This window comes from Poromitra crassiceps, assembly GCF_964638095.1.
Source record: "Poromitra crassiceps genome assembly, chromosome: 21".
NCBI classification, from domain to species: Eukaryota; Metazoa; Chordata; class Actinopteri; order Beryciformes; family Melamphaidae; genus Poromitra; species Poromitra crassiceps.
In genome coordinates, this window is record NC_139638.1 from 27,839,276 (window position 1) to 27,866,536 (window position 27,261).

The 27,261-nt window shown below is 44.5% G+C and overlaps 1 protein-coding gene across 1 annotated transcript in view; it reads right to left on the reverse strand.

Moving 5' to 3' along the window:
• Nucleotides 1–27,261, reverse strand: part of wdr70 (WD repeat domain 70) — a 74,923-nt gene that overhangs the window by 46,096 nt on the left and 1,566 nt on the right. Inside the window, exons 2-9 of the mRNA XM_083657780.1 lie at nucleotides 26,161–26,220; nucleotides 25,976–26,059; nucleotides 25,795–25,888; nucleotides 25,016–25,232; nucleotides 24,563–24,622; nucleotides 23,600–23,733; nucleotides 20,544–20,697; nucleotides 16,474–16,550 (exon numbers count right to left, since the gene is read on the reverse strand). Of these exons, the coding sequence (XP_083513906.1) occupies nucleotides 16,474–16,550; nucleotides 20,544–20,697; nucleotides 23,600–23,733; nucleotides 24,563–24,622; nucleotides 25,016–25,232; nucleotides 25,795–25,888; nucleotides 25,976–26,059; nucleotides 26,161–26,209 (869 nt within the window). The 5' untranslated portion in view covers nucleotides 26,210–26,220. The remainder of the gene's footprint in view (nucleotides 1–16,473; nucleotides 16,551–20,543; nucleotides 20,698–23,599; nucleotides 23,734–24,562; nucleotides 24,623–25,015; nucleotides 25,233–25,794; nucleotides 25,889–25,975; nucleotides 26,060–26,160; nucleotides 26,221–27,261) is intronic.

Consider the following 27,261-nt stretch of genomic DNA (forward strand, 5'->3'; position numbering starts at 1 on the left):
GTGGGCTTCAGCGGATTGTCGAGCAAAGACGATTCAAAAAATTTGCCGGGGATTCAGAGGGAGTGGACTGAGGCTGGAGTCAGTCATAACTGAGAAGCAAGCAACTGCTGATTTTCTTCACACTATTCTAATTTCTTGAAATACTGTTTTGGGGGGTTTCTGGAGCTGTAGGCCAAAATGATGAAAAATGAAACAAATAAAGGCTAGAAATATTTCACTGTGTGTGTGTGTAATGAATCAATAATCTATGAAAGTTTTCACTTTTTGAAAGGAATTATGGAAAAAACTAACTTTTACATGATATTCTCTATACTCGATATACTCTGATGAAGATGCTATCGCGTTGAAACACACACACACACACCACACCATACTCACAACTGTGCTTACATTCAATATATATATATATATATATATATATATATATATATATATACATGTATGTATGTATGTATGTATGTATGTATGTATGTATGTATGTATATGTATGTATGTATGTATGTATTATGTATGTATGTAATATGTATGTATGTAATATATATATATATATATATATATATATATATATATATATATATATATATATATATAATGAATGTAAGCACAGTTGTGTGTGTGTGTGTGTGTGTGTGTGTGTGTGAGAGAGAGAGAGAGAGTGTGTGTGTGATAGCCGTGTGCCCGATGACAAATGATTCCACCTGCTGCCTCACACAGACATCTCCATTCTGTTTACAGAAAACTGTAGGCGTCTGTCAGGCCAATAAAGACAACATAACCTTTCACACAGCGCACAAAACCTGGAATGCCATTTATCCTAAGCGCTCTTTCCAAAACATGGCACTGCTGGCTGACAGGAGGGGGAGAGAGAGGAGAGAGAACATGGCACTGCTGGCTGACAGGGGGGAGAGAGAGCAGAGAGAACATGGCACTGCTGGCTGACAGGGGGGAGAGAGAGGAGAGAGAACATGGCACTACTGGCTGACAGGGGGGGAGAGAGAGGAGAGAGAACATGGCACTGCTGGCTGACAGGGGGGAGAGAGAGCAGAGAGAACATGGCACTGCTGGCTGACAGGGGGGAGAGAGAGGAGAGAGAACATGGCACTGCTGGCTGACAGGGGGGAGAGAGAGAGGAGAGAGAACATGGCACTGCTGGCTGACAGGGGGGAGAGAGGAGAGAGAACATGGCACTGCTGGCTGACAGGGGGGAGAGAGAGCAGAGAGAACATGGCACTGCTGGCTGACAGGGGGGAGAGAGAGCAGAGAGAACATGGCACTACTGGCTGACAGGGGGGAGAGAGAGGAGAGAGAACATGGCACTGCTGGCTGACAGGGGGAGAGAGAGCAGAGAGAACATGGCACTGCTGACTGACAGGGGGGAGAGAGAGGAGAGAGAACATGGCACTACTGGCTGACAGGGGGGAGAGAGGTTGGAGCCACCAATATACCTTTTTCACGGGGGCCATTTTGTGTCAAAAAGGCAGAATCAATAAACACAGGTGCGAGCAAAACACTAATGAGGGTTTCCAAATTCCAATCATGGACGTTTGAAACCCTCATTAGTGTTTTGCTTGCACCTGTGTTTACCCCGCCTTTTCGTCACAAAATGGCCCCCGTGAGAAGGGTCTATGTTGAGCCAACCGTGGACAGAGCCAGGGCAGCGACTGCACACCCTCACCTGTCAGGGAGGAGACACGGAACAGGGCAGAGGGACGAGGCAGCTGCGGGCCTCTGATGTGCGGAGCTCTGAAATGCCCGATTAAAAGAGGTAAAAACACCCGCCTCGCCGAGTTAGATAAGAATATCTGGAGAAATTAAGATGTTGTCGAGCACCACTTATAAGAAACCTAATCGAAATCCAGCTCCCCGGATTTAATTCTGATTAAGAAACGGTATCTCTCATTGGCTGCGAGCGTTACTCGTTTCGAGGAGGCGGTTGTCACTGTACTTTTGCAACACAATTCAACCTAACGAGGTGACAAAATATTCATACGCCGCCACGAAGAAAAAGCAAAACATTTGTGGGGGGGGGGGGGGCGATCCGAGCAGCTCCGCCCCTTCCTATGTAAGCCTGTTTTCCCTTCAATCAGCGCTGCCCTTCTCCTGCACAAAGGCTTCAGAACAGAGGGGCTGAACGTGATAAAAGCAGAGACTATACAGCCTCAGTCATGCATGTGCACTTTACGAGGGAGTCCAGCCGTGAGGAGTGACGCTTCCACCGCGCGGGGCCCCCTTCCCTCTCTCACACAGATTTCTATCTGTCCACCAGGTTAGAGGCCTGCTGGTGGGGGGGGGGGGTGGGGGGCCCCGCTGGGATCGCCTTCCCTGATGAGGAGATAAGGAACAAGGGAGAATATGAAATATTTATTGTATAAGGTAGGGCTGCACGATATTGGAGAAAAACTGACATTTTCACCAAATAACTTGAATCACTCTATCAAGCCTCGCCCCGTTAAGAAGGTGGCCCCTGTGGGTAACCTGCGCAGGTGACATAGTAGGAAGTGTGTTTTTAGCCACAGCCAGTGTGAGTTGCGGGATGCTAGGTGAGTAAAGTTACCAGAGTTAGCGGGAAAAGTGATGTTAAAAGTGACCGAAATAAAGTGGCAGTTCACCACTGCAGAGTTGGTCCAGAATTTTTGTAAATAGCTTGTTAGCAGCTGTGAGCCAGGCTAAGCTAAAATAGGCTAGCACAACTGTAACACCAGAGGCTTCCCAACTATGGTTCAGAGCTACATGGTAGAGAGAGAGCTCCGATAATGTCCAACTCTTAATTTCCGATACCGATATCAACCGATATACCGATATAAGCAGGCTTTTTTTTCACCAAAATTTCAGGTAACAAGTTACATTACATATATCCTGTTGTGAAATTAACTCCATTCCTACTTTTGTTTTGTGAGAGCAGAAGTAGCTGAAGAGTTTAATATATAACATGCATGTTGTGTTAAAGTTGTAAGTGTTATTATCAGCAGCGCTTGCCCCTCCCTCATTACCACCACTGAGTTGCCCTTGAGCAAGGCCCTTATCCCCAACCGCTCCAGTGGAGCTGATCAGTGGCCAGCAGATCAGACTGTGGTTGTACTGGTCAGCTTCCAGGTGTGAATGTGTGTGTGAATGTGAACAGGGCGCTCCTGAAAAAGAGAGCATTGCTCTCAGTGAGACTCCCCCCGTATATACCGGTATATATATATATATATATAAAAAAAAAATATATATATCGGCATGAAAACCAATACCGATATTTTCCGATATGAATTTTTTATGCTAATATCGGCCGATAATATCGGACATCCCTACTGAACATATAATGGCATTTCATTGACTTATAATGGCGTTCCATTGACTTTTCATGGGCCGTTCACTGTACTATGTAAACAGCGGTGCTCTCTGAGAAGCGCTCGGAGCATGAAAGCCTCCGTGCCAGCGTGGGGTGCGCGCGCGCAGTCTGCGGAGCTCCGCCTCGCGCTGCCTTGCTGGAGTATGTCCAAGACTTTTATGCGTTGCCTGTTCGCTGGTTGACTGGTTGACTGACTAACTGGGGCTCCGTTATGAGCAAGGCGGATGAGGAGAGGATGAGGACGATGCAAATTGCTCCGTGTTCCATCACAGCTGAAGAAGATCAAGAAGGGAAAGTAACAACAGGGATATGAGGAGGAGACACACATTGACACTGAAGCATGCAAAAGAAAGTCCCATTATGAAATCATTGTGGTCGGAGCTGAGATGTGCTCTCTGGGTAAGTAAGGACTCAAGCAAACAGTCCACGTCGTGTGGTCCCACGCTGTGTGTCCACCCCCAAATTCAAATGAATTCATTTAAAACCCCTTTTGATTAAATGATGATTCGATCATTGATGAGTATATAAGGTATAAGTAGAACTGGAAGATCACCAAATCAAACAGGCTTAAGTACAGGAAGGCAGAGATGCTCACAGGTCATTTGTTGGCATGTCCAAGTCAAGTCTCAAGTCTTTGAGGGGCAAGTCCAAGTCAAGTCTCAAGTCTTTGAGGGGCAAGTCCAAGTCAAGTCTCAAGTCTTTGAGGGGCAAGTCCAAGTCAAGTCTCAAGTCTTTGAGGGGCAAGTCCAAGTCAAGTCTCAAGTCTTTGAAGGGCAAGTCCAAGTCAAGTCTCAAGTCTTTGAGGGGCAAGTCCAAGTCAAGTCTCAAGTCTTTGGTCACAAGTCCAAGTCAAGTCTCAAGTCTTTGGTCACAAGTCCAAGTCAAGTCTCAAGTCCCTATGGATGAGTGTTCTATCATCTGCTGCATGCTATCTGGTCTGCTTAGAACACTGCATAGCTAAAACTAAGGAATTCAAAGCATGTACTGTATTATCATCCTCACTCCTTATCTATTAGAATACAGTAGCAGCAATGATTAGAGATGACATTAGTAGACATTTCCTTCATGTTAATGAAGGAAATAAAAAATAAAATAAAGAAAAATAAAGATTGTTCACAAGTCCCAAACCTTCAAGTCCAAGTCAAGTCACAAGTCTTTGAGGACGAGTCTCAAGTCACTGTGTGTGTGACTCAAGTGCGACTAAAGTCCAAGTCTCAAGTCCCCATCTCTGCAGGAAGGGCAGGTGGGGACTGAGTAAATGAAGTCACAGCAGCTCTTCAAATCTAATCAAGCAACCGATGGCTTGATAAGATGCTATCTCAGTCGGGACGTCCCAGAAGGAATAGGCCACAGTGAAGCACGACAAGTTTGTTAATGTCTGACTCCAAACTTCAGCCACGACTGCAGATGTAACTTGAAGGTATGGTATGTGCGTTCCTGGGCAGGACATGGAACGCTTGCATTGTAAGGAAGGTAACAGTGAGAGAGGCACTGGACTGTGGGTGAACCTGATGTGTCAAACTGTGTGAAGCACCTCAACATGCTCTCAACATGCTCACCCATCCTTTGTGTTGTCTGTCCTCACTCTGCAGCTCTATATTGCTAAGTGTGTGATCTATATCTATAGAGAACACACTGCTGCTGACACTTTTGAAATGGTCGCCGACAGAAATGAGGACTTGAGTCGACACTTTCAAGTGTCGGCGAGCAGCAGTGTCTGCTGTCTGCTACCTGGTGAAATGTCTAGTGTCGCTGACTACGGCATAGTATCGCGCAAGTCTGATTGGCTATATGGACGGCACGCGCTTCCTTGTTTTGGTTGGGGTCCACCCGCTAGTTTTCGCTCGATTTAAATGAATGAACGTGACCCCGCTATTTTTATCAGCCTGTCCTTGATGTATGACTTCGTGAAAATCACAAAGAGCGTCGTGACCAATTTCCCAGAGAGAGAGGAGGTGAGTTGTGTGGTTGTGTGTCGTTTATATGCGGCTGCAGCCAAGTACGTTACATCTTGCCTCCGAGGTGGTTTCACTGTGCATTTCGTTCCCTCTGCAGCTGCTTATAGCGTTCGAGTGTCACGTGACCGTTGAACCGAGGCGAACGTCTTCTGAAGTATAAATGCAACACCACGAGCGACACTTTCTTTTTCGTCTGCGACCATGTGCTGAGCGACACTTTATAATAAGTATAAATTAAGCTTTAGTAGCCCAATAGTCCTGCCCTTTCCTCTCTAAAAACATACATTACAGCTGCTCTGAGTGCGAGTGATACAATTTTGTTAAAATAAGTGGTGAGACGGTTTGGTCAGTAACATGGGTCCCCCACTCGCTCTGCTTTGCGGTGAACAGAAGAGGAACTGTTGTGGTATCCCATCCCTCTTTATCCAATCAGGAGAGAGAAATCTACAACCTTTTTTACCTTCTGGTCGGCGTTGCAGAGCGCCCGCTATAGGCGGACCAAGATATATCACGTCTCCTTCATCCCTAGCGCCATCAACATGTTTAACTCATTCTCTGCCAAAGACGTACCCGGACGTACTTTTAACAATGGCGTTCTGTGCCAAAGACGTACTCGGACGTACTTTCATGTTTTGGCTGTTTACATTACATCAGACACTTTCCCAGCCTGTGACATTGTTTCAAGTCAAACTGATAAAAGGAACCCGCTAGTTTAGTATTTATGGGTGGAGCCTGTGGTCGAAACAGTCCGACCCATAGTTCTCGGATGGCGACGATGGCGAGGAAGACGCCAGCGTTTTTGTTGTTGCTCCACGACGGAGCGCCATGGCGACGAAGGCTCCCCTTCACAGCGTTCTGATCCGTCTGACACAGATGAATCGGAGGAGGAGAAATGGGTGCCACTTGGAGAGAGCGATGACGATGGTAAAAAGTAGCCTATTTTTTGTATCGCGTTTGAGATGAAATGATCACACACACAACATTCGAGTATAATTGTCACGCATTGTTTATAACTTATGCCGCCGGCATGACTCGCTTCACGTTTCCTCTTGCCAGCTCTCCCTCTCAAGGGAGAGCTCTGTCACACTCAAGGGAGGGGGAATCACATGGATACGTCAAACGCGTCAAACCGCGTCACACACCCGTCCCCAGCAACTAAGGCGAAACATGTGTCACATAAACATTTCAAAGTTTACAGCACTAACGTAGCTATTGTGTGATCTTCTGTGCTAACGTTAGTTATGAGAGGTAACGTGACAGCAGGTAACGTTACAGCACTCGTTATTCCTGTGTGTGTGTGTGTGTGTGTGTGAGAGAGAGAGAGAGAGAGTGTGTGAGTGTGACCACATAAGGGTTCGTTCCATTTGTTTAGGCTTTTATCAAGCTAAGCTAAAAATCCACATGGCAACTGTAAAAGTAAATTATTTATTTGATTTTGTGCACATATTTATCATACTTTGATAAATACTGCGGCCAAGCCTCATCTGTCAAGAAACCCCAGGGGCCAGACTCTCTCTCTCTCTCTCTCTGTAGCCGCTCACTGGGCGGGATGGACCGACACAGCTCCCTCAAATACATTCTCTTATTTTTTATTTTTTATTTGGGAAAACAAATACTGTATAATGTGTCTGATGTGTCACTGAGGCAAAAAATAAAAGGCTCAAAAGAGAGTTCTGCTTGAAACGGTGTCCTTCACTAAAAACCTCTTTTTCTCCTATTTCTGTTCCAAAGAGGGCATTTTTAGTGAAAACAAGCTAACTTCCACTGCTTGTAACTAAACAAGGAAACATGGTAGAGTTTCAGTTTTTTACAAGGGGTAAGAAGAGAGTCTCTGCTTTATTGTGAGATATGTTGTGTAATTTTATTCCTAGCACAGAATATTCTGTGGGTCCTGGAAGATCAGGAATTATGCTCAAAATCCTGGCACTGGGAGCACACAGACCGAAATGACCCTGGCAGAGAATGAGTTAATAGCAATTAGCTCTCCGCTGTACTCCTTTTGCACATATACGATATGCACATTTGCAATTTTTTTACATTGCACTTTGCATTATTTTCTTATATTTGTTGTGGAATCGGTTTGAAATATCGTTCCCTGCTCTGGCTCTGTGTTGTTGTTTTTTATTGTTGTGAATGTTGTTGTATTGTGTTTTTGTTGTATTCCTTGTAAACCCTGCTGCAAAACTAACTCCCCCTAGTGGGACAATAAAGTAAACGCTGAGCTTCACAAAGAGGATTGAGTCAACATGGTTCTCATCCCCAAGTAGTCAAATACTGACGCTTTGGGGTTGGTGTCCTGGACCGCACCATAAGGCCGTGTTCCCATTACAGGCAAATCTGATTTGCTGATAAAGTCATTCATCATCATTATCTTGATTGGTTTCCCAAATCTGATTTGGGAGTGTGTCCGCACTGCCACAAATCTGATTCTCAAGTCGGATCCGTGTGTCCAGACCTAAACAGCCTATCTGCATAGGTTACTATGGTAACGACGTGGGCGTCAGTAAATACGTACGTTGGTGACGTGGTTTTCCTGCACAGAAGCATCCGATGACGAGTTGCGAGTGACGTTCAAATCAGATTTGGTGGATCTGCGCGTCCCCACTGAAGGCACATCAGTCGAAAGCAGATTGGAAACTACCTCCATAATGTGGTTTGGGACAAGTGACACAAATCAGACTTGGAGCATCCAGACTCATAAAACCAATCTGGATAAAGTCATTAATAGGTCACTAAAGTTCACAAATCAGATTTGGCCTCCTAGTCTGAACATGGCCTTTAAATGCGGCCTAAGAGAAGTCCAGTGCTGATTTAAACAGCAGAGAAACACAAAACACTTTGAGAAACACGTGCTTACTACTCCGGTGCATAACAGCCACATCCATTAGCGGGATTTATCTCCGCAGCAGACCGTTACTACACTGCTTAGAATGACTTTTTTCCATCTCTGTGGATGCTCTCTCTCCCCCAACGATGATTCCTCAATGTGTCACATGTATCATATCATGTGTAACGGCCCATGTGTTTGAGTTCAATCCACGATAAAGACGAATTATCCTTCAGCAGTTAAAGGCACTTCCGCGCCGTCCTCTGGGTCTCCTCGCACACAGCTACACATCCAGCTGCGCTCCTCCTGACACCAGGCCAGCATGGAGGGAATCCCTGGCATTCAAACCTCCTGGAAAACATTCCTCAAACTGTGTGTGTGTGTGTGTGTGTGTGTGTGTGTGTCTTAAGAATTCCCCCTTACTTTTCTTTTTTAATACAGGGTCAACAGAAACTACATGTAGGCCCATTTCAGTTGGCATGTGCCCTAGCCACGCAGACTGACATTTCAGCACCATGAAAAGCAGAATAGACACTTTTGATTGCTCCTCTGGGGGCATCCAAGAGGCAACCTTCGGTTTTCCGCCGGGCCTGAAAAACCAATTGTAGAAATTGTAGTTCCTTGAATGGTCACTTGAGGGCTGGCTCCAAAAGGGAGTTTCATACCAAAACACTACAGAGGATACAATGCGACTTTACGTTTTGGTATCTATACTATAATAACTAATTTCACTGTTCATAAGTGTACGGGGGGTGAATTCTTATATACAGTAGCTCACCCGTTTATACAGTCTATGGCTGAAAGAAGCCAGATTGTATAGAAGTGAATGGGAAACTGACCCGACTTCTCACTTGAATTATTACCTCAGGAAACACTTTCCTAATGAGTTTAGCGTCTCAATCGCTACTTTCAAAAATGCAATGCTTAAATGCAGTATGGTGTTCATTTAGACAATATACATAGGAAAAACACACAATGTGTGGACCAAAACAGCTCAGCAGGCACAGTAGAATATCAAAAATGGAAAGAAGGAGCTGTTAGGAAGGAATTTAAATAACAAGATGTAATGGGAAGTAATTGTACCTGTGTACTGCAAAGAGTTTAACAAAACAAACGCGTTTCAACCGTTGGGTTTTCAGCCTGACGAAAACCCAACGGTTGAAATGCGTTGCGGTATTGTTCTTGCCCGTATCACCTTTTTGAAGATGTACTGTCTGTTAAACTCTTTGCAGTACACAGGTACAATTACTTACCATTAAAACTTGTTATTTAAATTCCTAACAGCTCCATATTACATATACTACTACATATTAGGGCTGTGAATCTTCACTGGCCTCACGATTCGATTCCATTACGATTCAGAGGGCTACGATTCGATTCGACTACGATTATCGATGCATCTCGATGCATCTCGATGCATCTTAAATCGATGCATCACTTTTTTCCGCAATACATGATTTATTTTTTCTCACTTTCTTTTTTCTCACTGTGTGGCTACTTTTAAAATAAAAGTGCATTTGGAATTGCATTGTATTCTGATCCATAATTACAATAAACAACTGCATGTACTTCCATTCTATTTTATTTGATTATTCATTTTTTTTTTTTTTTTTTTTATAATCGATTTTTGATATTTGTGAATCGATGCAGAATCGTGCACGTCCGCATCGCGATGCATCTTATAATCGATTATTTTTGACACCCCTAATACTATACAAGTCTATTTAGACAATAGACAATGTCTATGACATAAGCCATAATACATAAGACTAATGTCAAATTCAAGCGGATTTGGTAGTGTGGGGGGAAGCACTGCAGTACCGGACTCGCACACTAAAATAATGGTGGCATATGCAGTCTGAAACCCGATGGAGCGCTGGAATGAAAGGCACGTGCCAGCTGTCTTATTTCACATCTTTAAAAAAACGGTTATTAACCGGTTAAGGGTGTCGCTTAATCGAAAGTCAAATTAACCGAAAACTGACATCCCTAATTGAAAGTCTATATTATTTTCCTAGTTAATAACTCAAACGTTTCTTTAATTGATGACTTGCTGAGCCTCCAACGATCAGCGTTTCCTTCATTAGAAATGGTTTTAAGTACACGACTGTTAAGTCTTTTTTTAGTTGTGTCCTAGTTGAATGTTGGCAGGGAGCACTCCCATCAGGCATAAGCCCAGCACATTCCTGCACTTTCTGTGGAATACATCTGTGCTGTCAAACAGGTGTTCGCTCTTTCAGCAAAGAATTAGTTGAAGTGGATCTGCGATTAGCACACATTTGGCCCCTTTGGATCCAACGTGAATGAATGTTGCTGCAATTTTGTAATTTTGCCGTTTCACAACCACACGCTGACTCTCAAACCAGCATGTTGACAGGTCCTCTGCAGTCCAACCACACGCTAACTCTCAAACAGCATGTTGACAGGTCCTCTGCAGTCCAACCACACGCTGACTCTCAAACCAGCATGTTGACAGGTCCTCTGCAGTCCAACCACACACTGACTCTCAAGCAGCATGTTGACAGGTCCTCCCAGGTCCAACCACACGCTGACTCTCAAGCAGCATGTTGACAGGTCGTCCGCAGTCCAACCACACACTGACTCTCAAGCAGAATGTTGACAGGTCCTCCGCAAGTCCAACCACACACTGACTCTCAAACAGCATGTTGACAGGTCCTCCCCAGTCCGACTCAAAACAGTATGTTGACAGGTCCTCCCCAGTCCGACTCAAAACAGCATGTTGACAGGTCCTCCCCAGTCCCACTCAAAACAGCATGTTGACAGGTCCTCCCCAGTCCCACTCAAAACAGCATGTTGACAGGTCCTCCCCAGTCCGACTCAAAACAGCATGTTGACAGGTCCTCGCCAGTCCCACTCAAAACAGCATGTTGACAGGTCCTCCCCAATCCCACTCAAAACAGCATGTTGACAGGTCCTCCCCAGTCCCACTCAAACAGCATGTTGACAGGTCCTCCCCAGTCCGACTCAAAACAGCATGTTGACAGGTCCTCCCCAGTCCGACTCAAAACAGCATGTTGACAGGTCCTCCCCAGTCCGACTCAAAACAGCATGTTGACAGGTCCTCCCCAGTCCCACTCAAAACAGCATGTTGACAGGTCCTCCTCAGTCCCACTCAAAACAGCATGTTGACAGGTCCTCCCCAGTCCCACTCAAAACAGCATGTTGACAGGTCCTCCTCAGTCCCACTCAAAACAGCATGTTGACAGGTCCTCCTCAGTCCGAGCAGAACTGCAAGACTCCCCGTGGAAGCCTCTCCCATTGAGCCCCCCCCCCCCCCCTGCTGCTGCATTGTCACCACTTCCTGTTCGGGGTCCACTTCCCCCTCATGGAAGAAAAAGACGGCGTTCGCGACAACATTGAAGGAGCCGGGAGGAGGAGGCGGCTGGTGTGAATGGAGATTCCAGAGAGGATCTTCATTAAGGAGCTGGGCGGTCTAGTGATCATGCTTAATAAACCCATTCAAATCAAAACCACAAAGACTCTGTGAAGAAGACAGCGTAACCTGGGTGTTGGTCTGATGTAAGAGCAGAACGAGGCACCCGGTGGTACTATTGACCCACTATATTGGTCTATTGTTAAGAAGCACACTAATTGGCTCATTTCCACCACATGGCACTGCATAGTCCAGTGCAGGCAGGGGCGTAGGGAGGGGAGGGGAAAGTAGGTCTTGACTACGCAGGGCCCCTAATGTGGTGGGGAGGGCCCTCAAATTCCAAAGGACGCGTGAGAGACATGGATCAAGAGAGGAAGGGGGCCCAAAGAAACTACTTATTTATGTACAGGGCCCAGAATGTTGTGCTACACCACAACAGGTTCTGCACTGGTTCAAAGAATGGATTCTGAAGAGGATGAAACGCTGTACATCAGGTGGTGGTGGTGAGGGTGTACATCAGGTGGTGGCGGTGGGCGTGCCCGTATGTGAGTGATGTCAATCGAATCGAATCGAAGGTCTATAGAGTTGCAGTAAAAATAATTTCTAAAATTCTAAAAGAATTTGTATTTCACAATCGGCTGCTTCTACCGCTAGTATGAGATCATTGATTATTAATACGGTCTGTGCTGTGCAGTGCTGTCAATCCGGGTTGACATTTCTCCAATATGTTGTGGTATAAAATAAATAACTCAAGTCAAAAATACTTTTTTTTTCCGGTTTCTTTCTCTGATATTGCACTCTAGGGCCATCTGTTTTCCAATAGAACGGGTACATAAAAATGTTGGCCTCCAAAGGTAAATATTACTTTTTTATTCCCATCTCACGGGGGCAAAGTATCCAAACATCAAAATCCACTTCTGTCAAGCTGGAGGAAGAGGAAGTGAATGGGAGTGCATTATGCTTTTATCCAGGCTGCCACGCCTGCACTCACCACTGCACTTTCTCACTACATTAAAGAGAGGGGGGGGGGGGGGGGGTCACTCCACTTTAACACTGTTAAAAAACAGCTGTTGCCAATAGCATTCCTGGCCAGATTTCTTCTTTGGTGGTATATTTTTCCCACAGATAACTGGCCCGAATGTAGACGACCAAGAGATATTTTTTCCAGCGCAGCTACCATGGAGATTGTAAGCAGCGATCTAAAGTATGGACAGTAAACGTCAGGTTTTGCAAAGAACAAGGGCTTCTTTCTACACTAACCACTTTACACAGCAACATAGAATAATCACACAACACGTTCAATGCAGAGGAGACAAAGACAGACAGCAACTTCTCCACTGACACAGGTCCAAATAGACCAGAATGTAATGCAGGCACAATTGAGTAAAGCTGTGTTCACACCGAGATATTTATTTTTCTCTCTGTTGCTCGATTCAACCCTTTGGAATCGCTCTGTCGCTCTGTTTAAATCGCTCGTCAACAGGCACAATAATTGACGGACATCTGGGGGCTATAACGTTACGCAATGTCATGATGTTTGTCCACTACGAGCCACCGTAGTAGTTTACAAGCTAAGCCTATCAGCGTGCTCCTAACGTGAGCTCTATACCGGTAGTACAGACTTCACTTCATGTCAGCTGTCAGCCTGTCAATCAGCTGTCAATGCGGTTTGTTGCCACACAATAAACCAGCGGTTTGTTCCAAGCCAGTGTGATCCTTGACTCACTCTCACACGGCAGCCAATCAGCGTTGAACAGCGAGCGACTGATGCCAGCGTAATTTCGCTCGAGTTGGGATATTTCATCTCGGGCGACGAGCACATTTTCTCCCTATCGCTCTGTCTCTGTCGCTCGGACGCCCGGCGATTTTTCTCCCTATCGCTCTGTCTCTGTCACTCGGACGCCCAGCGATTTTTCTCCCGGGCGAATATACGCTCAATCGCTCGTTTGCATTGACTTTGTATGTAAACTCCATGCCAGCGAAAAACTTGAATAGGTCGGTGTGAACGCAGCTTATGGGGTGTCTCTCGCTTTTTTCCACTGGGAAAACTCTTGCTCTGCTATCACTAGCGCTCTCCTCACATACACATATAATCCACAGCTGAACATTCAAAGTAAAATAAAATGTAGGGAATGGAAATGTAGGACCAACAGGTAGAAGTAGATGAGGCAAGTTGTGGGAAAGTAGGAAAAACTACAACACTGTCACAAAATACTCCAAAATACTGGAATGCATTGGATATCACAAAATTATTATATATAGCACTGTAAGAGTATCCTATGGTGCATTGGTCCTTTTTCCCTGCGGTTGCTTAACATGGGTTTGGAGAGAACCTCCTCCACCTGTAAACCACACCAGGTCATCCCTTCCTCTCATCCTCCTCGCTGGGCTCTGCTGCTGTGGAGCCTCCTCACATGCAGCTGCTCTGTCTGTGAATGGCTCCCTGTGCGCTCCTCTCTCCTCTGCTGCTCCTGTGAGCCGGCCAGCGGGCAACACCCAGTGCTAACGTGCCAGGGGAGGATATCCAGATCCTCAATCAGAGCTAAATAAACCAGCCTCCACATCTGGGAGAGTCAATCAGAGCTAAATAAACCAGCCTCCACATCTGGGAGAGTCAATCAGAGCTAAATAAACCAGCCTGCACATATGTAAGAGTCAATCAGAGCTAAATAAACCAGCCTCCACATCTGGGAGAGTCAATCAGAGGTAAATAAACCAGCCTCCACATCTGGAAGAGTCAATCAGAGCTAAATAAACCAGCCTGCACATCTGGAAGAGTCAATCAGAGCTAAATGAACCAGCATCTGGCAGAGTCAATCAGAGCTAAATAAACCAGCCAACACATCTGGAAGAGTCAATCAGAGCTAAATAAACCAGCGTTCACATCTGGAAGAGTCAATCAGAGCTAAATAAACCAGCCTCCACATCTGGAAGAGTCAATCAGAGCTAAATAAACCAGCCTCCACATGTGGGAGAGTCAATCAGAGCTAAATAAACCAGCCTGCACATCAGAGTCAATCAGAGCTAAATAAACCAGCCTCCACATCTGGAAGAGTCAATCAGAGCTAAATAAACCAGCCTGCACATCTGGAAGAGTCAATCAGAGCTAAATAAACCAGCCGGCACATCTGGAAGAGTCAATCAGAGCTAAATAAACCAGCCTGCACATCTGGAAGAGTCAATCAGAGCTAAATAAACCAGCCTGCACATCTGGAAGAGTCAATCAGAGCTAAATAAACCAGCCTGCACATCAGAGTCAATCAGAGCTAAATAAACCAGCCTGCACATCAGAGTCAATCAGAGCTAAATAAACCAGCCTCCACATCTGGAAGAGTCAATCAGAGCTAAATAAACCAGCCTGCACATCTGGAAGAGTCAATCAGAGCTAAATAAACCAGCCTCCACATCTGGAAGAGTCAATCAGAGCTAAATAAACCAGCCTCCACATCTGGAAGAGTCAATCAGAGCTAAATAAACCAGCCTGCACATCTGGAAGAGTCAATCAGAGCTAAATAAACCAGCCTGCACATCTGGGAGAGCAGTAAGACTGGTAAACACTGGGCTCCTGCCCACAGAGGCGGGCGCTTGTTTCCACTTAATGATGATCACCCAGCAGGGTTTCTGCCCTACTGCCTGTCACACTCACTTAGGCTCATCGCTGTCACACATATACACAGTCACTAACGCTCACATGTGTGTACACACACACACACACGCACACGCACACGCGCACACGCACACGCGCGCACACACACACACACACGCACACACACACACACGCACACATGCACACACACACACACACACGCACACACGCACACACACACACACACACACACACACACAGGCCAATGGGTTACAGCTTCTGTACACATTCAGGAACATTGTGGCTTCTTCAGAAGCAGTCAGACAGACTAACTGCTCAGACTTGGCGAACTAAAATAGATTAAAAAAAAACACACTTTTATGTGATGCCTCGTCTCGCCACCTCCTGGAGTGCTGCATTGGACCAAATTGCATACAAATAAAAGGCTGCATTTTTGGGCCAGATCCAGTATAGAAGTGTACTATGTGTCAATGTGCACAGCGTGCGGAGGAGAAGCCAAGCTTCCCAGAGGCATAGTCTGGTCTAGAGGACTCCCTGCTGGTGACAGAGGGGATGAGAGCGAGGAACAGGCAAGTCGGTTGGGGAGGGGGACACTGCCTTGGACAACATGACAGCAGTTTGGAAAACATTTTGGTCATTTCTCCCACACTTAACCCATATGGGATTACACTGTGCATTTGATTTGAGCTCTGGTGCCTAAAAAGACGCATAGAGACAGTCGGCATGTCTGGGAACGCCCATACAGGCTCTAGGAACCCCCACAATAGACGCTGGGTTATGGCTGGGGGCGTGGTCAGGGTGGGGTAAAAACCCCCGTTCTATCCATTCAGCAAAGTTAGAATTTAGCTGATAGCCCAGCCCAGGCAGACACGATCGGGGATTTAACCACCGCAGTAAACGCACGTCTGAGCAGACGTCTTGTGTTCTGCTCTAGAACCCCCAAACATGTAGTTTAGAGCCGCAGCACCATCTTTTGGTGAGTCAGCCCATGAGATATATGGGCGGTTTTACCCCACTTGCGCGCCAGCCACTAACGTCAATAAGACCCGCAGACGTTAACGTAATTCCCTGGAATGCGAGACTTAACGAGCCAGTTACATGGCGTTGCATTCTTAGACATTGCCGTTTGCTTTTATTTGGTATGTTACATACAATTGGCTAAATTATTAGTTAATTCAGAGTTAGATGATATTGGAGCAGCGCAGCCATTTTTTATTTTATTTTTTAGCCGGACGTTTTGATACGGCCACACAACCGGGCCAAATGGGCGTGGCTACATAAGGTGAATTGGAAGACGACAGTGATTAAGCCTGCCTACATAAAGCAGTCAAATGTCCCGTGTGAAAAACTCACCCATCATTGGAGCAGGTCATGAATTCTTCTTTGATCTTGGGATGCCAGCAGCCACCATTCAGCATGGCAGTGTGGCCCTGAAAAGAGTCCAAAGTCACAATCAATCAATAAAAAGCAACAGTAGCATAGTATAGTAGCATAGCGTTAGCCTCATAGCATAATTCCCTGTCATATTTTGTGGAAGTTCGCAAGAAAATGTAAAAAAAATTGTTTTCCTTCTTTTCTTTTTTATATTTTATTTTCAATTTTAACAATATGAATATGAACAAAAACAAACAAGCTCAGACACAGTAACGGAAAAGAAAAATAACACACACATATATCAACAGTTGAAACCTTAAAATATGACAGGCAATTATGCTATGAGGCTAACGAAATTACAGTGGAATCAGCTTATAGTGAGTACATTTTTCGATTCCCACGATGCATCACGATGCATCTCGATACAGCTCCAACAGTATTGCAGCTCCAAGTATCAAACCCTCAATTTTCTGTGCTATTACTGCACATGGCTACTTTTTCATCAGTTAATACAAGCAGTCAGATAAATATCAAGTGCCTTTTTTACTTTAAAGTGCTTTAAAATCTGAATGTCAACAGAAAGCTAAACATAAACGATTCAACGATTCATCTGTCAACGATTCGATTCGATTCACGCATCCGCATCGCGATGCATCGATTATACGATTAATTTTGACACCCCTAGTGGTGATGTCATCAGTGATGATGTCATCAGTAATGAGGAGTGTCTGGATTGTCTTCCTGCTTCATGTTAGGTTGTTTTCAGTGCCGTTGTGTTTGTCCGTCTGTTTGTCAGCAGGATTACGGAAAAAACTAGCAGCAGCCCAATTGTCATGAAACCTTGCTGAAGGGTGCAGCATGGGGCGAGGAAGAACCCATTAAATGTTGGAGCGGATCCGGAGCCGACTCACGAATACGCAGAGATCTGAGGGATCTTCTAGTTTAAAATGGAAAGTACCAGCAGGGCAAATCACCTCATTTTCCCTGGTCATTAGAGAGGAATGCCAAGGCAAACGGAGAACGAAGAACCTCTAAAACAACCGGATCGCCTGAGAGATCCCTGGTCTGCAGCTGCAGCTTCAAACTATATCCACAGTTCTTCTCAGACAGGCATGGCTCTTCCTAGAACCATATGTGTTTGAAGAACCTTTTTTGTTGAAAGGCTTCCTTAAAGAGCATGATGCAGGTTGGACACCACTTTGCATTAATATGCATATTAATTAATGCGTATTAAAGAGGTTCTTTTCGGGAATCAGGACAAATAGTTCTATCTACAAGTTGCCCTTTTCATTTGAAGAATCATTTTTGGAAGTAGTTCTTCGTGGGTCCATTTGACGATGAGAAGAAACCATATAGGCTTCTTCCATTTGTTCTCGAATGTTCTATGAGGACAAACCGAAGAACCTAGAATGTCGATTTCGAATACGGTCGTCTCCGGGCTTTGTCCATCTTCAGGAAAAGCCTTTACTTTGCAACAGGAGACAGTGAGTGAACCTTCAATGCAGCAGGCTCAGGGTCATCATAGCTCCAAACAGCAAGCTCAGGGGCAGAGGAGACTTTGAGCCATTTCCTCTGCTAGAAGAGCCCTGTGGAGAATTAGTCCGAACAAATCACTTCAAAGAGGGATTTCCCAGGGAGAGGCCTCCCTGCACTGGCAGGTCAGGGCAGCGCGGAGAGCTTCAGACATGACATGCCTCTATCTGACAGCCTGCTCGAGGAAGGAGAGCCTCAAACGTGCAGGAGTTGACCAAATGACATTGGTATGTTGGATCAGGAAGAGGGGTTTGTCTGCTCACTATCTGGGTTTCCATCCAAATGTATCGCAACTTTTAATCGAATTCTCAGAAAGTCGGCAAAAGAAAATGCAAAATAATGTGTGTTTCCATCCACTGCTATTTTACGAATTATAGAGCTGTCAATCACCTGGTGTTTGAGGCTGTCTGAGCTGCTGATCAGCTGCTAGACCCGATATACAGCTCTGTTAAACACATCTAACGTTATTCATTTCAAGTTTCTTGATGATCTACAAGTAGACAAAGTTACCATAATGCCATTTCTGGATTATCAGGTGCGACTCGGCAAGCATAACGTTATAATCCACGGAGCGGATAGTAAGTGAATACAATTTCATTCAATTCTAGAAGTGAGTCGCCTTAAAGTTAACATCCCAGTCTTCTTCTGTTTACCACGGCGGGTATTGTCCTATGTAGCCTATTCACCGTATGTAGCCCTATTGTGTGTAGGCTACACGGCATGTCATGTTTTGCAGTGATCAAGGCAAACTGTGTTGTTTTTGAATGGAGAGACAACGGAATATTGCTTCATCTGTTTCCACTGCACTTATCGCATTTTCCTTTTATCGATACACCCGACCTTTCCGCCTCCCTCAAGCGTGAAAACTTTTTTGCGAAATTTGAAGGTTTTTGTGAATTAGGCAGCGTTTCCACTGCGTGTTTTTATGCGCAAATTGAAATTTCGCATAAAAACAGGTGGATGGAAGCCCGACTACTGTCAAACACTTAAAGCAATATAGGGGGCACTATCTAGCTTTTTCTGCGTGAGGACTAAAACGCACTAAGGACATAATATGACCAGCTTGCTGATGTTCATGGTAACATACACACATATATATATGGTGAGGTTAAAGCTCAAATGGTTTGTAAATGACTGAATTGCTTCCATACTGTGGCCGACACAGCATCAAAACAAACCAGAGGGAGGAAGCGCTACCCTCGCTAAGCTAATCTGCTTTCTCTTCCTCAAGAGATTAGGACAACCAATTGCCAATGACTAAAGAGAAGCAGACTGATTCATACTAACAGAACCACATCAGAGGATCCTAATGGCCAACAGGGCTACAAAGACAAACATACGCCTTCCTGGTGTGTGTGTGAGCGCGCGCGTGTGTGTGTGTGTGTGCGTTAAAGCTGCAAAGATTAATCGATTAGTCGATCGACATAAAATTAATCTACAACTATTTTGATAATCAATTAATCGTTTTGAGGACAACTGTAAGAGAAAAGGTCTAAATTCTCTGATTCCAGCTTCTTAAATGTGAATATTTTCTGGTTTCTTTACTCCTGTATGATAGTAAACTGATATTATCTTTGAGTTGTGGACAAAACAAGACATTTGAGGGCGTCATCTTGGACTTTGGGAAACACTGATCATCATTTGCTACCATTTTCTGACATTTTATAGACCAAACAACTAATCGATTAATCGAGAAAATAATCGACAGATTAATCGAGAAAATAATCGACAGATTAATCGATTATGAAAATGATCGTTAGTTGCAGCCCTAGTGTGCGTGTGCGTGTGTGTGTGTGTGTGTGCGTGTGATGCACAATTGATACAAACAATATCAAAGATTAAAGTATTGACTACTGATCTACAGCTATTCTCAACCATTGGGCCGTGGCCCACTGGTGGGCCTCAGAACACCATGTAGTGGACCACAGAGGTAGTGGTATTGCCAAATAGATTAATCAAGATAAAATGAAATAAATCATGATTAAAGCTAGTTATTTATTTATTTTTATATCTAAATGTGCTCAAGAATTTATATAAATCAAAAACGTCCCAAGTAAAATACATAATTTTGACGACTTTTTTCTCTCTCTCATTTATCTGGGAAGGTGGTCCTCAGAACTGTTTTAACAATCAGAAGTGGGCCTTAAGTTACAAAAGATTGAGAAGCCCTGTTCTAGTTGGAAGCAATTGGTATCTTCTGTGGATGCACAGTGGCTTTCTTGAACGCAGCATAGATGGATATTAGGAGTATTAGGATCCTGCCTTGTAGAATCGAATAGTAAAAGACTTGGGATGAACCATGACAGTCCTAAAGAGCATGAGACTGCCCCCTCTGACTGCCTCCAGCTGGACACACAACACAGACCATTATCCCCACATACACAAAAACAGACTAGCTCATAGCTGCAGCTTGATACCATTATGCTTTGGCAGGGTCCACCTACTCTGTGGAGAGGAGAGGAGAGGAGAGTCTGTGTTCAGTATCAGTGCCTGCCTACGAGATGCTCCTGCCGTACCTTAGTGTTGGCCATGTCCACAATGTACTGGTCTCCCTTCACACACTCCATCACGTTGAAGCCATCGCGGTCCAACACCTTGGCCTGTGCGTTGCCAGAAACCACCAGCATGACATCACCGGTGATGCTGTACTGCAGCGCTTTGATCTGGTGGCTGAGGGGACACACACACACACATCGAGGGGACATAAGAGACACAGAAGACGTTTTGCATTCCCGCGGCGAGCCATCTGCCATTCATGTGCCGTCAAGTGTCTCCGAGTCTGTTTGCATTGGTCAACGCCATCTGCGAGCTGTGATTGGACGAGACCTCTGAGCCAAAATATTCTTATATAAACAAGCTTTTCATCATTGAAAATGTTCAGGGACAAAAAAACAACACTAGGTACGTGTAACTATAGCAACCAGGATAACACGATAGTCACAGAGTACGACTGACGTTTGGTCCCCTCGATCTGGGGTAGGCAGGCAGGGAGAAACACACATAGCATATTGCATGAGCCGGCCTGTGGTCAAACCATCACATTATGAGATGCTCTTCAAACTAAGACAGGGACAGAAAGCCCATTCTGAGGCACATAGTCAATAGGGATGGGCATTTCTAGCAAAAACACTATTCGAAATTCGCTGGCCAAATTCGAATTTAATTCGAAATTCGAAAATAAAAATAAAAATGTAAAAAAAATTAAAAATGTTTTTTTTTTTTGTGAGTGAAATGTTGCATTGTCTCCCCTGATTCTAAGTCTACGGCTTTATTAATTAATATAAAAAGCTTCTGCTGTGGATTTTTAGCTCAAACAAGCATTGCACCACTGAAGTAAAGAACATGTTACATGACATTGACATTTTCGAAAATAAAAAACAGTTTTGACAATCATGAGTGGTTCATTAAATATTTAGTAGGCTCAGGTCTGAGTGCCAAAGGGGTGCCAAAGTCACCCCCTCTCCCTCTTCATGGGATTTCATCCGCCATTCATTTTTCCATAAACCTTGCTTAAAATGCTTATAAAAATTGTTTTACTTGCTCAAACCAAGCGATTTGACTATACTTAGAATCAGGGGAGACAATGCAACATTTCACTCAATTTTTTTTTTTTTTTTTTTTTTTCGAATTTCGAATTTCGAATTTCAATAATAAAAGTCGACCTTGATAATAACAACGATTATTCGAAAATTCGAAATTCGATGCCCATCCCTAATAGTCAATAAACACAAAGGCAGGTGTCATAATCATACACAGAGAAACATGCACGCACAGACACGCTGTGTTCGCTGAGATCTGCGGCCTAAGCATTCAAACTCATCAAAATTGTGTGTAAGTACATTGTAAAATTGATAAAGTTGTAAGCCTGTTTAGTCGTTTTCATAGCCAGCCGAGATATAAACAATTTATTTATTTTAACATTTACATTGACAAAGTAACAAGCGCGAATTCGCTAAAGCTGCGACCGGATGTGCGATCCAACTTTTTGTGGACCAACCAACGGAGCGGTCTATAGAGCTGCTGGTCGCACGTACGTGTCACAGCCATGCACGCAAATACAGAGACACGAGAAAAATGCGGACCACTTTGCCAGATTGCAGTCAACAATTCAGGTCAATGTCATAAATAGCATTAACACAGCAGGGGGGCAGATGGGGCGCGCGCATTTCCGTGCAGGGAGCAAAAAGTACCATTGTTCAAATGAGAGCGGGGGCCGACGCCCGTGTCCTTTATTAATCGGTGCCTTTAAAGGCATCCCTACACAGCAGCCAAGTCAGACCAGGGCCGATGCTCTTCCAGTCTTTGGGACGGTAAGGAAAGAGCCATAGTTTATTTTTTTCCAAATTCCATTTGATTTTTTCCAGAATTCAGTTTTTTCCATTTTAATATTAATTTAGGGGTTAGGAACAATCTTTTTTTTCTTTTTTTGATGACTTGGCTCTCTCAGACGGCCTCTTCGACATGTTTCTCAAGGTGAAAACTAAGTTGTGAGGTGCAGTAAGGGTCCCACGCAAGGCCGACGACCCCCCTCTCAAAACACCCCAATCCAAAACTGAATCATTTCTCTAGGTCTATTTTACAATTATGAAATCATTTAGGTTACTACAATCATTAGATCTCCTTCTTATTTTGATAATTAGGCCTAACTTTTATCAATTTCAGCCAAATTATGGAAAATTCTGCAATACTCCATGTTTTACAGTTGATTCCATTTTTATGACCAAATTCCATGATTGCGTCTGTTTTTCCCTGTTTTGAGGAAATCATATGGCCCTAGTCGCATGCCAGCGAGCGCACAGGCGGATGGGTCACACTGTAATCAGATTAAATGTGCCGTACATTTGTCTTAATAGGGGGGAAGCCCGCTCCAGCTCAGCCCACTGGTTCTCAAAACCCAAAGAGATTTCAATCTGTGACGATGCCTTCAGTGAACCACAGAATAAACATCAACATACTGTACACACACGCATCTCTACCATCTGCTTCTAGGTGGGTCATCTTTAATGATGGGAGTGGAGGTCCCCGAGTTAACATGAGGCTCAATGAAGCGTGCGCGCGTGTGTGTGTGTGTGTGTGTGTGTGTGTGAGAAAGAGAGAGAGTGAGTGAGAGAGTGTGTGTACACTTTGGCACGCAAACATGTTGTAAATGTTAATTTGCATGAAACTACTTAACCACATTTTAAAGGGATACTCCACTTTTTTGGGAAGTTTAGCTCATTTGCCACATCGCCCCATCACATAACCAAGATACACCATGCCTTACCGGCACTGTCCGCTCAGTTCACAGTGAGCTACAGTCGTGAAGTTAGTTAGTATCGCCATAGAATGGAGGCTAATGGTACAGCTGTTGAAAATCCACCAAAACACACATCTCACGGCGCCAAAATACACGTTGCGCTTCGGGTACTCACCACACGATGAAATATTAATCCAAAATGCACATAATCGGTCTTTTTGGAAGGAAAAGAGGTAGCCGGCACTACTTTCCAAACATGGCCGCCGACCTCTTTTCCTTCCAAAAAGACCGATGTTGTGATGATGCTCAATGGTATGTTCTCAGGACGGGACTCACCACTCGCATGGCTGCAGGGATCTGAAGGCCTGCAGAGCTTGGTCCATCCCAGCAAAGTCCCAGAAGCGCACATCGTAGTCATATCCTCCGGTAACCAGACGAGCTCCGGAGGGGTCTAATGCCAGAGCGGATACCTACAGAGACAATTAAGAACCGCTCAGAGACTACCTATAGGTCTGGATGGGAAATGTGTTGCCTTACTTTGCTTCAGCTGCAATCAGCCAAACAGATCTAGAATGTTATCCCCACTGCTAGAGAATAGTCAGAAGAATCTAGTTATGGTGTAATTATAATACATTATAATTAAAATTTCCTCTTCTACGTGAGCAAAATGAATTTGCTGTTTGCAATTGTGATCTGCATGATCAGATATTTAGTTTTGAGAGTAGTTCAGGGGGGGAAAGTGTTCATAGATTTTAAATCACTTCTTAAAACTCACTTTTACAGGAACGCCTTGTCTTAAACATTTACAGCATTTGTCGTTGTTTTTATTTATTTGATTTGTATTATTTTAATGATCCTATTTTATACTGTGTTTTATTTTGGTGTTTTATACTATTTTATACTTTATTTTTGACCCCTGAGTATGTATTATCTTTTATCATGTTTTGTGAAGCACTTTGTAACTTTGTTTTGAAAAGCGCTATACAAATAAAGATGACTTACTTACTTACTTACATAAATAAATTGTGCTTTTATTCAGCCAATGATGATACAGTATCCTGTATATATATTCACCTTATGTTCCAACAGAGGGGTCAGCCAGTTACTTCCTATTGTGTTTACACTTCCTGTGACAGTACAGTACTAGTGAGCAGGTAAAACCAGACGGTGTTTTGAACAGGAAGTCATAACACAACTGGGTCAAGTGGGCGGGGCTGCATGAGGTGAATAAGACCTTCTACCAAAATGGCTCTGTGCAAGTCCAATGTACGATGACTGAGGAAGACGGAAAAGACTCACTGTTTTGGTGCCGTGCTGCAGAGTGATCTCATGAGTGTCTGGGATCTTCTTCACTGGATTCTAGGAGAGACAGAGATGAGACGGAGACGGTGAGAGGAGGTGAAAGAAGGCAGGCCTGACAGAGGTGTGTGGCTATAAAAATTCAGTTATAGTCATGGAGAGATGATAAACCCAGCTGATCACCACACTTCCTGGTACTACTGCAATTGCAAACATACTACTTTTTAGATGGCATACATAGACATTGTGGCATGAGAAGGTAATAGGATGAATGGCCAAAGGTACAGCAGGTACTCTCTAATCATCTTTCCTGGTGCTGCCATCTAGTGGTGGAATCTTAAAAACACTCCACTGGACAACAAATCGGTGCCTTCGTTCAAGGAAACCAGCCAGCTTTAGAATGGAAAAATAGGGCTTATAGATGTTGGATCGAGTGTGACATTCCAGACATACATTATCATCCTCATCCAGCGCCTCCTCTTCATCGTCATCATCATCGTCATCTTCATTGTGAGCAGTGCTGCCTGTGTAGCCTGGTGGTAGAGGAGGTCCCACAAGCTCGTCGTCGTCATCCTCCTCCTGGCCTGTAAGTCGGGGAGGCACCGGGGGTCCGATGAGCTCTGAGTCGGAGTCTGAGCTACTGTCATCACTGCTCTCACTCTCCTGTTTTCTGCAGAAGAAGAACATGACAGTCAAGCAGTAGCAGATAGCAGCGTTTTTCCTGGACCTTTGGGGGGGTGACTACACAAAACAGTAAGCCTGATCGGTCCACATAAAGACTGAACTTATGGAGCAATGTGTTTTTAAAGCACCCCAAGTTTCAGACTTAAAGAGCATGGTGGTACAGGTTGATTTTTTTTTTTTTTTTTTTACATTTTGGGCTCATAATTAGTGTGGAAAATACCTCCCAAAACAGGCCCACAGGGCAGAAATATGGAGGAGAAGGTGGCATTCTAAATGGGCGTTCAACACCTGCAATGATGCAAAAACTCAATCCCCGAGCATCCTTAACCCATTGATACCTGATGCAGCATTTGTGTGTGTATCCCTTTAAGACCAAAAGGGATACACACACAAATGAGGGATATACACACAAATGCTGCATCAGGTATCAATGGGTTAAGTTGTGCTTGAATAACAGACAAGTAGCTCTGAAGCAGGAGCAGCCTGAGCAAACTATCACACCGAACAGCTCACTCAAATATAGCAACACTGAGGTGACTTGTTGTTACCTGGAAGTGACGGTTACAGCTTTGTCTTTCTGACCGGAGGCTGATGACTTGACTGAGTGGGAGCTCTCCCCTTCGTCCTCCTTCTGCCTTTCATCTAAGGGAGCAACAACTGGCGTTAGTGAGGCACGCTCACCGGCAAAAGGGTCAACTGTCTCAAAACACATGTTCAGATCATGCTTACCGAATACACGCTGACTCCTCTCAATGGCTGTTCGCCGTGTCTGTTCAAAGATGGCATCCAGGTCAAATGTACGGGCCTTTTTACCTGGAAGGAGCCAACTTAGCGTTTACTTTACTTGAACAGTGACACACACACACAATGGGATTCAAATTAATAAATATGTAATATTCTTATGATTGACATACCAAAGCCAGAGAATCCCATGACAGAGGCCATGTCTCCATCACCGCTCATCTCGTCTGACACTGCAAAGAAGCATAGGATTTAGTTGTATTTCAGGGGATGGCTTTCCTAGGTATATTGTCAATAAGGGGGTTTCTGCGCAATTTCCAGAACAGAAATGCTCGCCACCCAATCTCCAAAAGAAAATGCAATTTACAGAAATCTCCAAATATCAAAAGTTTTCGATATCAAAGTAACCACAGCATGCATTTTTCTATGGTGTTCCTCAAGGTGTTGGTGTCTTAATGTGGTATTTTGGAGGGACGTTTGACCATTTTTATTCAATCTTGAGCATGATGCTTACTATAAAACCAATAACTCTTGCCATTACTATCACTACTGCTATCACTAATGTTATTGCTCCCTCCACCTACATGTAAAACCCTGTTGAACACAACAAGCCCAGGCAACCCAAGTTATCTGACAAGAGGCATTCTGGGAAATGTAGGTAATCACTAACTGAAAACACTAATGGCGCATTTCACCCGCCGGTATCCGGCTCTACTCGCCGTTTTTGGGTTTTCCACTGAACTACAAAATTCGTCCCATTTACAACCAGGCACTTAAGGTACTTGACAAGAAAGTTTAACCCCTTCACCATCACCACTGGTTCAAACACACTCTGAAAACATGGTCCTTGTGCGTCGCTTGTTACTAACATGGTACCCTTGAGCGACACATGAAACGACTTGGGCTTTCCGACTAAACACAATGCAAACCCATGGAAGTAATCTTTGACGCTTATGGCAACTGCTCCCCCATTAGCCTAACTGCTCCCCCGTTAGCCTAACTGCTCCCCCATTAACGTCTGGAGGAGCTAACCTCTCCCAGACCCTAACCCTAAACCTAACCTCTCCCACCCCATGCCTAAACCTAACCTCTCCCAGACCCTAACCCTAACCCTAACCTCTCCCACCCCATGCCTAAACCTAACCTCCCCCAGACCCTAAACCTAACCTCTCCCACCTCCCACGCCTAAACCTAACCTCCCCCCAGACGCTAATGGGCGAGCAGTTGACTAATGGGCGAGCAGTTAGGATGATGGGGGCGCAGTTGCCATAAGC